The sequence below is a fragment of the Stegostoma tigrinum genome, chromosome 26 (genome assembly GCF_030684315.1).
Source record: "Stegostoma tigrinum isolate sSteTig4 chromosome 26, sSteTig4.hap1, whole genome shotgun sequence".
Lineage (NCBI taxonomy): Eukaryota > Metazoa > Chordata > Chondrichthyes > Orectolobiformes > Stegostomatidae > Stegostoma > Stegostoma tigrinum.
In genome coordinates this window covers 25,025,123-25,039,382 of record NC_081379.1, presented here as the reverse complement: position 1 = coordinate 25,039,382, position 14,260 = coordinate 25,025,123, and the positions used below count along the sequence as shown (strand labels likewise).

The window sequence follows — 14,260 nt, the reverse complement described above, 5'->3', positions numbered from 1 at the left end:
TTTTCGTTTGCCAGAAACTTTTATTCCTTTTTATGTCGAAGGATTTGTTGAATAATTGTCTAAATGACAGGAAGGCTTTTTAGGTTAAACGTTTTATTTGGCAATGCAAGACAGTATCAGTGCCTTCAGAATAGTAAAGTTGAGTTATTCAGTTACAAACAGCCACCACAAATCGAAAAGTTGCCAATTTGGGAAAACTTGTGTGATATGTGGTGAAACAGGAAGTTAGACATTTAGTAGTAAAATCAAATGATGACAGACAAGCTATTGCCACTAATAGAAACACAATGGAAAAAAGAGGAATTTGTTGGTGAGGTGACAGGAAGGATGGGTGAAGGCTCATGTGGTACATAAATACAAACAAACACTTGAGTTGAATGGCCCATTTTGTGTCGCAGATCTTGTAAGATTTCCGTAACACGCATAAGTAGCAAACGTGAAAAAGGACGAGATACAAAACGCTTTGGGAATAAATGACACTACATTAATGGTTGTTATGACAATGCCCATTAGAAGTCAGAGAACTCCGTTTGGCTCAACTTCCTTGGTGGATACATTGTTGGCAGCATTTCTGTTTACCCAGGCCACAAATCCAGAGTGTGCTATTTCATGAAAACTTATACATTTTGAAACTTGTAGAACTTCAGTGCCAAACATAACTGATCTGAATCAGGTGCTAAACCAAGTATTTATGAATTTTAAATATCTACAATGTCAATTTTAATTAAGAAAAGCTTTACAGGAAGCAAAGTCATGTAGGCAGGAAGTACATGGCATCTGTTTTAAGTGAACAATGCTTTGAAATCTAAAACCAACTGTGAAAACTCTGTTCCAGTTACTTTTCTGTATGTGTTTTATAAACTAGTTTTTGAAGGAAGTATGTTTTTGCTCTTATAGATTTAAAGACAGTAAACTAATAGAAGAATAAGGTACAGATGAAAGACAACTTAGTCATGTTCAATATCATGTTTAAACAACTCAAACTTCTTTATAATAAAAGGTTATTTTGCTTTCATAAAGCAACCCAAATTTGGAACATTCAAACAATACTATAATACTTTTTTTCAAATATTCAGTAGTATGGTTGGATATGTCCAAATTTCAGGTACTGTTAGATAATTGATGTTTAATATTTTGGTTGCTTTGTAATGGAGCGTTGAATTCTTTAATACACTGTACCCATGATATTACTGGTTAATGTTATGAAGATTTTTTTTGTGGACGTCAAACATGTAATAAATGGAGGGGGAATGAAGTTGAACTTCATCTCAAAATACTGTTTCTGCTATGGAGGTGGGGGGGGGGTGTGGGGGGAAGAGAGAGAAAAAAAAAAGTCAAGTTGTGACAGGAAAATGCAGACAAATTAAAAGCCAAATGGTTGAAACTCAGCTGGTCAAGCAGAATCTTTGAAAGATGATAAATAGAGGTATGGTTTCAAATTGACCATTTTTTAAAAAGAAGGAAAAAAACCCAGGTTTTAAGCAAGTACACAAGCACAGAAATGGAGTGTGGGAGGGGGTATGATGGTGGAAGCAAACAAAAGGATCTCTAACAGTGCTGATACAAACCAAAAGGATATTAGAGAGTAATAAACAAAAAAAAAGTCTTGAGAAGTGTAAATGGGCAGAGCAAAGAGTAATCATGACCCACTGAAAAAAAAAACAGGTCAGGTGTTGTGATTTTGAAATTGTTGAGGCTAGAGCTTATGTTGAGTTTCTTTGGAACAATGCAGCAGGCACAGTTAACAGGCGAGGGAATTAATATGACCCAACAACTGGAATCTCTACATTCACAGTACAATGCTTTAAAGTTCACCTTGACATTGATCTGCAAAATAGTTTTTCCTCTTTCCCTTTCCTTCCTCTTTGGTAGCTTTGTTAGACATTAAAATATAGTATTGAATTGACCTATATTTTAGAGTATAATGTAGTTTCTGAAGCATAATGACAGCAGTGGTATGTCTGAGAAACTGTCACCCAGTCTGACTTAAGTGTTGAAAACAGGAAGCATGACAGCATTTTTACTGGGTAGTTTTATAGAGAGTATTTTACCATTACAAAATTTAAAGTTTAGAAAAAAAAAGGTTCCTTTAGATCGCCTGAACAAAAGCAACGCCACCTGAAGTTCAAACTGCACAATTCCTGAAGAACACTTTTCTCACGCTGAGAGAGTTTGGAAGTGAGGCATGGTGAGCTGTAAAATTCAGGCCTGGTAAAGAAAGCATCGTGGAGAGAATATACATGGCTAGCGCATTGAATATAATGAGGTTTTTTGAAAAATCATACTATTCTTTGGCTTGCTGCCAGTGGCACACACTGCATCAATTATTTTCTCCACTTGACAATGTAAAGTATAACTCAAAGCTTGTAAATACTTTAAGATTTTAGATATAAACATGTGCACTAAAAATGAACACAAAAAGTGACCATTTGCTTGAGGTGATGAGTGACTCAAGCTTTTAAGTATTGACGTTTAAAATTCAGAATTAACATTTTAAAAAAACTTACTAAATAGTCAAAAGATGATGGACCACAATATTCCAAAACAATTGTAAGAGCTGTTCTTGGGAGCCCAATTATATTTCAAATAGTTCCTCAAAATGGGCTTCATATATCTAGAGACTAATAGTAGTTTCCTCAATGAGAAAGTTATAGTTGGCAGCTAAGTGACTGTACCCAGCATGGTTTTAAATACAAACAAATGGAAAGCAATGTTAAAATTTATTACTGAGGGCAGTTTTGATACAAAACAATCCAGTCACTCCAGGGATTTGTTGCCTTTTTTTTCAGTCCACAATCTGGAAACAAAATGCTTTATTCTTATCATCCTCTGAACAATGCTGATGTCCCAAAACTCTGAAGAAATTTTTCAGTAGTCAGGATGAGGGACTTCATTGTAAGAAAAACAGTCCTCGTCTCCATATAACTGGAGTCAGTTAACAGAGAGATTAATAAAGGTGTTCAAAATAATAAAGTTTGGTATAAGTAGACAGGCTAATTATTACAGAAAGGTCATGGTAATTGACAAAAAAAACTCAGAATGGAGGAAAATAATTTAAACATATAAATGCAGGAAATTAATCGGCACTAACTGAAATCATGGTGGAAACAGATTCATTGTTAATTTTCAAAATGGATTACATATATTCTTGCAAAGGAAAGATTTTCAGTTTATGGAGAAAGACAGGACGGATAACTGTTTTAAGTAATCAACAGCACAATGGTTTGGAAGACCTCCTTCGGTGTCATTTGAGTGGATGAAAAAAAGTGCAGAAACTAGAAGCACATTTAATAGTCTGGATGATAACATGATAAGAAGCAAACAACATTCATTCAAGAGGCATACCTAGTTGGGTGAGACAACTTGACCACAATTTTACTAATCGAGTAGAATGAAAAGTCCTATCTTAGTTACTGTTTAATCAGCAGCAGTGCACAATCTTTAAATTTAATTTCAAGGAAGTATTGGAGGAATAAAATTGTGGGTTAGGTCACTTATCCTTTTAAGACACCCAATCCTGTGTACAGCAATCTCTTTAATGGTGAAAACTTAAAACAATCCAAATAAATCCTGTACAAATCCAAAGTAAATACATGCACTTTGCCATTTTATGGCACCAATTTGAATTTAAAACTCGAGCAACAAAAAAAAACACACACACACGTCTGTACTGGTCATTGTCCCAAAATATCCAATTGTATTAATAGATTGTTAGCTTGTTCCTTGTACTTCAGTTAAGTCACTCCGTGCACAGAGTGCTGTAAACCATACAATACAAAAGCTATTTCCCCACAGCTTACAGTCAGTCTTATCCAAAATGAGAACTAGTAGGGTGCAGTGTGTGTCTCTCCTCGGTCCAGCTGATCCTGCAGTTGTGCAAGAACATCCAATTCTCTTTCAACTCGCTCTGTTTTGTGGCTTACCAATGATCGATAGAAGTGAACTGCAAATATAATAAAAATTATTCCAAATGGTACCATAATAGTTGTGGATGTAATAGCTGCAGCTTGTCCAGATGTTGTTGATGCATTACTTTGTTCATTTTTAACCACAGGATGATTTAATGGAAGAAATTTAACCCAACAGAGTAGTACAACCTCTGCGAGAAAAAGCAAGGTGCCAATGACTGTAGAGAAAGCCCATGCCAGTTCAATATGCCTGTGCATACGCTCATGAGGCGACTCATGAACAGAATTTAGATTGTGAACATTGCTTACAGCCTCTATATGTGGGAGAATACAAGTACTTATCATGAGAGCAAAAAGGTGTACTGCAACTAGCACAGTAGTGCAGGCACTGAAGGCTATCAGGAGACCTTGTGGATATATGTCACGGTTTGTCTCAAGTTGCACTTCCACCATGGCTACCTAAAAAATAAAAAGAAAAATCGTTTCTAGAATTTGCAAGACATATTGTTGGGTTAATGCTTCCTCTTTTACACTTACCCACCTTCGCATCTCACCCCCACACTATTCCTCATTCTTGCCTCTGTTGTTCATTTCTCACAACAATGATGAAGGATATGAGAGACCACGGGGTGAGGAGAACAGCATAGGGTTACACGGAAGGTATAAGGAGATGGGGGGGGAGAGGTGGCGGGGAGTGGAACAAAGTGAAACCACTTGCCCTGGAGAGTGTATGGAGGAGAGAGGAATGCTACCTTTCCTATAACAGGTGAAGTACCAGAGCACCAAAGACCATTTAAACCGCGCTGCACTTGCGACACAGACGCACACACAGACGCGCACACAGACGCGCACACAGACGCGCACACAGACGCGCACACAGACGCGCACACAGACGCGCACACAGACGCGCACACAGACGCGCACACACGCACAGACAGACACACACACACGCACAGACAGACACACACACACGCACAGACACACACACACGCACAGACAGACACACACACACGCACACACACACACACAGACACACACACACAGACACACACACACAGACACACAGACACAGACACACACACAGACACAGACACACACACAGACACACACACAGACACACACACACAGACACACACACACAGACACACACACACAGACACACACACACAGACACACACACACAGACACACACACACAGACACACACAAATAAGAAAAAGGGGCAGCATGGTGGCTCAGTGGTTAGCACTGCTGCCTCACAGCACCAGCAACTCAGGTTCAATTCCATCCTCAGGTGACTGTCGATGTGGAGTTTGCATGTTCTCCCCATATCTGCACGGGTTTTCTCTGGGTGCTCTGGTTTCCTCCCACGATAAATTGCCTGTAGTATTCAGGGATTGTGTAGCTTAGGTGGGATGTTCTGGGGGGCGGTGTGGACTTGCTGGGCTGAAGGGCCCGTTTCCACACTGTAGAGATTCTAGGATCTAGATTACAAAAAAAAAATCTCTATTCTTCCCTTCCTGTGGCACTGTGATGATACTTTTTCAGATTGTTAGCTGGTGAAGAGAAACAATGCTACAGTGCTATTCTAAGCAACTCGGATATCCTGTTCGAGATGTGTTTTTCCTAAATTAATATTTTCTCAGAGAAAAGAGTGCACGATGGCAGCAGTATGCTATGTCTGTGCTGCAACTGCATTTCAGCTGAAACTTCACTTCTGATTTCAATGTTCTCCTTCACATTTTTATCATGTTCACCTCTTTTACATGTATTCTCTGTTTCGCATTGTAAACTTTGCTTGTTTAGTTTTTGTTTTAACCATAGGGTCATTTCATATCATCAGCTTTACCAGGTGAATCACAGACTACAGTATGTGACTGCAGACAGCATTACAGTCAAGCCTAATCCTCTCCTCAATAAGTATAAACTGTCAACAGGAATTGGAATTAAAAGCCATGATTCAATTTTCTCCTTAGAGAATATACTAAATTAATTGTTACATTCTTATTATGGCCCTCAGCAAACTCAAGGTCACTGTTGTTTCAAACTTGGAACACAGCTGAATAACTTTGAGAATATTTTGATCTTGTAAAATCATTTCTCTTTAAAAACAACTCCAAGAATTGACAATCCAACACTGTACTTTTGTATAAAATACAAGAAAAGATGTGGGCCAAGTGAGTCCCAGCTTGTTCTGTGCTGTGCATTTAGATGTTGTTAAATCCACATCTTTGTTCCTTTCGTACAAGTGTGTTCCTTGTTCTTAATATCCTTGTCAAGAGAGTAATGACCCAAAGTCACTAAAACAGATTGTATATGGGACTTTTCAGTGCACAGTTTTCAGCTGTGTTTCTCCATATTAAAAACAGACACTACATTGACGTTTCTTCATTAACTTCTCAAGCATATCACAGTCAAAGCAGCGAAAGATGCTATCAAGATCCAAGTAGGTTCTCCTCTTTGCAAACTTTCTGTTGATGTTGTTTCAGTTTGTCTACAGTTTCTCCTAAATGAAACCATTTCCTGACTAGCGAAGGAAGCCGCTGCTGATAAACCACAAAGATAAAGCCAAAGGCACATCACAACTGTAACTCTTAAGATAAACCAGTGAAGAACACAGTCAAACAGACCTTCCAGTCAATCAATGATAAAAATCTACTGAACCAATGTTCTAAACATGTTCAGACTGATTGTTGTTGTAGAATGATCAAGGTTTTAAATACAGCTGGTAGAATTTTGGTTGACTGTATTTTAGTCTTTATTCATACTTAAAATAACATTACTTCAAATTAATTTGCTTAAAGTACCAAGCCATTTTGGGTATCTCACTACTTCAGGTCAGTGAAAGCAAACAATGTCTACCTCAACACAGATCACAGTCTTTTGTCACCACTTCATGCGCTCATATTGCAAACAAATGTTAACTGAGAAACAAAGAACTGCTTCAGAATATTTGTCACCAGAAGTTTAATGACTATCTAGCAACTGGTGAAAAACAAGAACGTGTCTTTTTTGATTTCAGAATCCAAAGTTTTCAGTGTCAGATGAATGAGGCACTTCAGAATGACAATAAATGGAATATTCTAAAGTTTTACAGTCACTAAAGTAGATTTTTAAAAACTGAAACATTAAGAATATCATTTTCGCTGATGGCTAGTTTGAAATGGAGTGGTGGTTGGGTGGCAAAGAAGCAAGGGAAGAAAGTGATAATCGTTTCTTATCTCCGCACAAAATACCAAAACTCCAAAAATCTTACAGCATTAAAAAAAGTGGACATTAAACAGGAAGGGCACAGGTTGCTAATGGCTCTTGGACATAAATGCAAAAATCATGGAAATAGACCATTTGAAAAGAAAGCAGGAGCGAGTTGCAAAGAGCATGGCAGTTTATGAAAGAATAATGAGTGGAAAGGTAAATCTAAATCATACAAATGCAAGATGGGTGCAGGGCCCAGTGCTTGAATGAAATTTGAGGTAGAATGGGGCACATCACCAAGGCAAAATCCTGGAACACAAAATGTGGTGAACTCTAGCAGATGAAGAAGATTGTTCACCAAAACTTTCTCAAAAGTACGTGAGGGTGGAGCACAAACCCAATGTCCATGTTCCAAGAATAAATAAAATGTAGTCAAATGGTTTGGGTCTGAACAGGCAAAACCAGTTGTACCATCAATCATAGCCATCTTCCTTTGTCTTGATTAAGGCTCCAATCTCCCCTTCCAAACAAACTTCTATTCACATTACATTCCCACTTTTTGGAATATTGCATACAATTCTGGTCACCTTTCTATAAGAAGGATGTTCTTATAAGTTGGAAAAAAAAAGTGCAGAGAAAATTTACAAGTATGTTGCCCAGACTGGAGGGTTTTAGTATAGGGAAAGGACGAACAGACTGGAGGTTTTTACTCCTGCAGTGTTGCAGACTGAGTGACCTTATTGAGGTTTATAAAATTATGACACACTTGGATAGGGTGAATAGCCATAGTCTTTTTCGGAGGGTGGGGCAGTCCAGAACTAGAGGGCATCGGTTTAAGGTTAAACAGGAAAGATTTAAAAGGGACCAGACGGGAAACTTTTTCATGCAGAGGGTGATTCATGGAAATGGAGGAGGCTGTACAACAACACTTAAAAGACAGGAACAAAAACAAAGTTGCAGGAAAAGCTCAGCAGGTCTGGCAGCATCTGTGAAGGAGAAAACAGGGTTAACTTTTCAGGTCTGATGACACTTCCTCAGAACTGGTTTACAGCATCCGTGGTTCTTTTGGTTTTTATTTAACATTTAAAAAGACATCTGGATGGCTATATGAATAGGAAGGACTGAGAGGAATATGGGCCAAATGCTGACAAATGGGACTATATCATATTAGGATATCTGGTTGGTGTAGACAAGCTGGATCAAAGAGTCTGTTTCTGTGCTGTGTGACTACATTTAGATGATCGTACCAATCTCTGCCTTTGTGCTGATCACCCAGCTTTTATAACCTCTACTGTTACCCTACCAATTAAATAATTTTAAAGTTTAACTTCTGAAATGCCTTCCTAACCTTTAAAACGTGCACAAATTAAACCATTTTGAGATAATCATGGTCCATTTCCTCATCTAGTTAAAAATTACACATACCTATATTCCTTGTATCCAGATCTTAATTTTCACTTCAAGTCCAAGATTCCTCCATCTCTGCTTTTAAATGTTAAGAATTTCTACAATCTCTTGAACTTATTCCCCTGAACTCCCCCCATTTCTGTCCTGCTCCCCACTCCCAAAAACAAACTCAATAATCAACAAGTTATACCAAACAAAAACATTTCCTGACAGAGCACTGTGTAAAGTGAAAGCCACTTGTAGGACTTTGCATTATTTAAAGCGTTAAAGTATACTGTAATCAAAACTAATTTCTGAATTATTGCTTTTACAAAGACCACTCCTAATGCAGTTTTAACCATCTTTGGATCAATTTAAACTTGCTGGAAATTTACCCTAATGAATTACAGCATGGTGGCTCAGAGGTTAGCACTGCTTGCCTCACAGTGCCAGGGATTTGGGTTCGATTCTGCCTTTGGGCGATTGTCTGTGTGGAGTTTACACATTCTCCCTGTGTTTGTGTGGGTTTCCTCTGGGTGCTCCAGTTTCCTCCCACAGTCCAAAGATGTGTATGCTAGGTGGCTGGGCCATGCTAAAATTGCCCAGCGTTCAGGGATGTGTAGATTAGGTGGATGGGGTCTGGGTGGGATGCTCTAAGTGTTTGTGTGGACTTGTTGGGCTGAATGGTCTGTTTCCACACTGTACGTATTCTATTATTTTAAAATAAAACTAAAGTCACTTGTTTTGTAGTTTAGACATTGGTAGCTATGCAAAACTGAGGGCAGGTCCCATTGGGATTCACATCAAACCTTCATTGACAGTGCAAGCTTTCATGAAGTACGTCCAAATGGGGGGAAAAACCCCATACTCTAATACGACCTTCCTGGTATATTTTTCTCCACCATACTACATGTATTTTTTAAAAACTTTTAGAAGAGAGATTTTTATTGCCGTATTTTCTGAAAATTGCACAATCTATTTTCCTTCACTCGTGATAATTTGCAAGACTACATGAATTTCCCTTTTCAATCCAGTTGCGATCACCAGACACCAAAGCAGTAGTGGCACTGCTTTCATTTTGAATACAATCTCAAAACTGTGGAATAGGTGGCCCAAGTCCAGACAGCAACCCCAAAAAAAGTACCAAAGGGAAGAACTCCAGGCTACTTTCTCAATCTAGGGGAGATGTGGAAAATCTATTAAAATTTCTTAAATTAAAATATTTTAACTTATCCTGTATAATTTTGAATATGTACCACTAGAGGGTGCAGACTTCAAATGTTAATTCTAGGTCAAAAGGCAAACAATAGGCTTTGTCCTCCAATCACAACAATCCCCACCCATGGTGCAATAACATTGCATGGAACCATCTGGTCAATTGCTCTTGCGCTTTGAAAGAGCCGTCCAAACAAAAACATTTGGCTGGTGGAAGCCATGGCGCATTTGCCTGATAATGTCAGTAACTGGGACATGAGAGACAATGTAGAAGTAGAACCCAATGAGATCAGAATACTTGTGAAAGTTGACCTGTTAGGCTAACGATGTCACAAAGCGAACGTGTGAAAAGGATGACAGTGCGGAATTATATCTTTGGAAGCAGTCACACAAACAAGGGTAAACCAACTGTGAAGAATAACTGGACAGTTGGAGGATCATATCAAAGTGTATTGTGATTGTAAATTAACAATACAGATTCTCTTTGTGATGGTGGTATAATTCAAAACTCTTAAGGGACTATACATAATTTCTTGCTGGACTACAAACTGGAGTGGATGTTTGACCTTCCTATGTAGCTGAAATACCAGTAAATAGCAGGACAGAGGATGAAGACTTGCTAAGCAATATCAACAGTGGGTTGGCAGTGATGGTTTTGGAAGTTTTTTTTTAAAAAAGAGAGAGGGAGCTATTTAAAATGTTGACTAGAATGAGGGTAAAAAAAAGGTGGATGACCAGCAATTTAGCTCAAGATAATTCAGACATTGATCTCACCTCATCCACAAAAATGGAACAAGGGGTGATGGAAGAGCAACCAGTGAGCTGAGGGTTCTGTGAACACAGCAAAGGCAGCTGGCGAGATGGTCTCACGCTTAGTGCCAAAAAGATTCACTAGCTTCTTGCACTTCCTGTCAGAGGTTGAATGTGGAAGGCTAAAAACAAATGATTAATTAATTGCGAGAAAATTCTTAGAAGTTATCTTTATACTCACCTTGGAGTGGTGGGTGGTTTTGGCAGAATGTGAACTTAAAAGATGTGAAATACTCTAACCAGCTAGTGGTCAATTCATAGCATCTCTATAGTGCAGAAACAAGCCAATCAACCCCTCCAAACAGCATCCCACATAGACCCAGACCCATCACCCCTCCTCCTGCATTTCCCATGGCTAATCCACCTAACTTACAGGCAATTCAGCATGGCCAAACTACCTAACCTGCACATTTTTTGGACTGTAGGAGGAAGCCTACACATTACGGGGAGAATGTGCAAACTCTACAGATAGTTGCCCACTGGCAGAATTGAACCCAGGTTCCTGGCGCATTGAGGTAGCAGTGCTAACCACTGAGCCACTGGGCCGCCAGCCCTATGCTTCTGAACCAAAAGGCTGTGGTGTTAGTTCCCACAGCAGAAATTAGGGCACAAAAACCTAGGTTTATACTCCCAACCTATTATTGATCTAATGGGGTGTTGTTGGATATTAAACTGAAGCAAAAAACCAAAAGAACTACGAATATTGTAAATCAGAAACAAGAACAGAAATTGCTGGATGTGTTCAAAAGGTCTTACAGCATTGTGCAGAGAAATCAGTTAACGCTTCCGGTCAAGTGACACTTCCTGAAGTTCCGTCTACTTTAAGGTTGGCTGAGAAAATTTCTGGCTATATGTTTAAAGAACCGCAGAGTGTTACTTCCTTGTCAATATCTATACTTAGATAGAAATCTGCTATATTTCCTGAAGTTAAAACTTTTTAGAGTATCAAAAAGTACACCACTGGCAGTAAGAGATAACAAGGTGTGGAGCTGGATGAACACAGCAGGCCAAGCAGCAGCTTAGGAGCAGGAAAGCTGATGTTTCGGGCCTAGACCCTTCAGTAAGATGCTTTGTGACAGTCTCAAGTTGGGAAAAATATTACACAAACACACTTTTCTCTTTCTAGGGAACCTACTGGAGAAATAAACCAGGAGAACAACTTTCCCCGATTCCATCATCATGTCATTTTTCATGTTTTTAAAATCAATCATTCTGGTAAAATATGGAATATTGAGTTTAATTCTAAAATGGATTGATGTTCAAAAGGGAAATATCTAAAAAATTAAGCTAAATTGGACAAAACTTGAAATGATAGCAATTTCAGCATGCTACTTGCCCCATTTGGTGTACAGGCTATATGTCTTCTGTGCATACCCTATGCATCAACAACTTAGACTACACTGTCAGTTGCCGCAATACATATAGTTAGACAAGTTTCGCATTTAGAATGGGACAGGGGAGAAGAGAAAGATACTATGAATAACGTAGATGAATTACTTCTTGCATTATAAACTCGGAAGGCTGCTATGAAATATTTATTCTGTATATAAAGCTACTCTAATTGAATGTAAAATTTTAAAAATTAACATTAGATTTTATTACTGTAATGAATATTTGCATGATATTTTCAGTTTTTGATGCTTATTTCAGTACAAGACACTCTAAAATTGGAAGACCTTGTCGTTAACATTTGTACTGTGATAAATTTTGTTGATCCAAAAAAAAAACTTTTTATAGATAATCAATCAGAATAATATCAAAGCAGCATATATTAAATCTGGAAAACTCTGAAAGGGGCAAGAACCAGCCAATTTTCCCACTATGTACCAATCTGCTGCAGCCTGGCATCTCCAGTGTTCCATGACCAAATTCACTTATTAAAAAGATGTCAATTTACATCGTAAGAGTTCTGGTTGTGGAAATCTGCCTCAACCCAAATGATTGTCTTGAGGGAGATGGAGGAGGATCAGCAGTGAAGAAGCATATTCAAAATTAGTATATTCAATATTTTATAGTGTTCATTTTAGGCCCACAAATTATTACTCCTAAGCAAAGTGAAATTTCAGAAATTTTAGATACATATTTACTATCTAAATCTGCACAAAAATGTTAGTTATAAGCTAAAATCAATAAACACATGAATCAGTTTGTTCACTTGTCTAATGGCATTTTAATAGAAGTGAAATTACTGCTAAATTTTAATACATTAAAAATGGTTAAAATTTTTAAAATTTAAAATTACCAAATAGAAATGGTGAATTGCCATACATGATTAATTACTGATATGCAAATAAGACTAAGAGCTTAAAAAGTTTTGATAGACAAAAAGATCCAAGTCTTCCCCTCACCAAAAAATTAAGATTGAAATAGTTTATTAACTCTTTTCATCATTGTGGGTAATCAAGAGGCAGACGAAGATCTAAAAACTGAAAATCGAACAAACCGTCTTTGAAAGAACATTTTGCCGGAAAAAAACAGGTTCATATACACAAGTGGAACTCTGCTGCATTACTGCAGGCTTTGTTTGTCTAAGGTAGGGAACGTGAGAAGATTTGCAAAAACAAAATCGGCATTCTAAAGAAAAAATGTAGCTTGCGTATAATCCAATTTCTTTTTAGTTGAAAAGCAAATTTTGCCAAACCTGAAACAATTTGCATTGTCAGAGCCCTAATTCATTCAATGCCATTTGTTAACAATTGTTTGCTTACATTTTTTTGGCTTTGGTATTGCATGACGAACAAATGACAGATCATTGTACAGACCATTGTGCCGCAGAAACATGGATACTTAACCTCCGCGCGGAAATAAGCGACTGACTTCACAGCTCGCAAACCATGTGTGACAATGTCAATTTGCAAAATTATTCGTGGTGCGCCTGTCGCTATTTATAACCGGTCAATCTGTAAAACATACTTAACTAAACCACGATTACTTTTCTTCCAACTTGTATTTCTTTAATCATTAAAATCGGGTAACAAAAAGTGGCACAGGAAATAAAATGGTTAACGTAACACTAGGTTTAGACGGTAGAAATATCACAAAAGCAGCTCTCAATTCCAACTGCAGCTACAAAACTTACCATGGCGAAACCCGACAATAAAGCGGACGTTCTGCTGGAGGCTTTGAGTTTGGCTCTGCTCAGATAGAGCTTTCTCCAGGACAAAGCCTGCATCGAGTGCTCGTTCAAACTCATCTATTAAACTCCGCCACCTTCCCCGCGTTTCAACTCAGTTATTAATCCTCGTTTGAAAGCGAGAGATAAAAAGTCCCAGTTTTGCACAGCAGCAAGTCTCCCAGGTGACGACTGTCGCGCGGTGTTCTTTTCCCCACCTTAAAACACAAACGTTTCCTCCATACTTTAAAAAAGAAATTAAGGTTCCTTTGTTGCAAATAACACTCGCAGAACTGGATTTGTTGCGGTTTTTCTCGCTGACTCCAAACAGAGTTTACGATCACACGGGATGCCCGCATTCGCGAAAGAAAAAGCACACAAGCAACAACACGCACATAGTAGAATGAAAACAGCAGATCCAAATGCACCTATTAAAGAGGAGCGACCTCTTCCATACTGCTACACTGCCCACTCGCTGGCTTGTGCTGTTATCCGCAAGCCCAACCCTGTCCGCGCTGCCTGTCAATCATCGCCCTCTGGGCTCCGGGTGACGTTCCATTCCCCGCCGCGGCTGTCAATCATCCTACCCCCCCCAACCCACCGCGCGCGCACACACAAGCGTGATCCGGGTGACG

The 14,260-nt window shown here is 38.5% G+C and overlaps 1 protein-coding gene across 2 annotated transcripts; it reads right to left on the bottom strand.

Moving 5' to 3' along the window:
- Window positions 1–14: 14 nt before the first annotated feature.
- On the bottom strand, window positions 15–14,148 carry LOC125464028 (calcium release-activated calcium channel protein 1-like). Of its 2 annotated transcripts, none has more exons than XM_048555990.2 (2): window positions 13,593–14,148; window positions 15–4,367 (listed from the first exon to the last, which is right to left on the bottom strand). In XM_048555990.2, exons 1-2 carry the CDS (start codon window positions 13,704–13,706, stop codon window positions 3,825–3,827), a joined length of 657 nt encoding a protein of 218 aa, XP_048411947.1. In that variant the 5' UTR covers window positions 13,707–14,148; the 3' UTR covers window positions 15–3,824. The 2 variants fall into 2 exon arrangements, with proteins under 2 accessions (XP_048411947.1, XP_048411948.1); XM_048555991.2 differs by having other exon boundaries at window positions 14,054–14,147.
- Between the last annotated feature and the right edge of the window lie 112 nt (window positions 14,149–14,260).

Bases quoted from the DNA above. Each gene is read 5' to 3' on its own strand.
- LOC125464028 (XM_048555990.2), bottom strand. From the start codon at position 13,706: ATGAGTTTGAACGAGCACTCGATGCAGGCTTTGTCCTGGAGAAAGCTC. The intron at 4,368-13,592 runs GTAAGTTTTGTA...TTTATTTTTTAG, and splicing joins TATTGTCGGGTTTCGCCATG to GTAGCCATGGTGGAAGTGCA.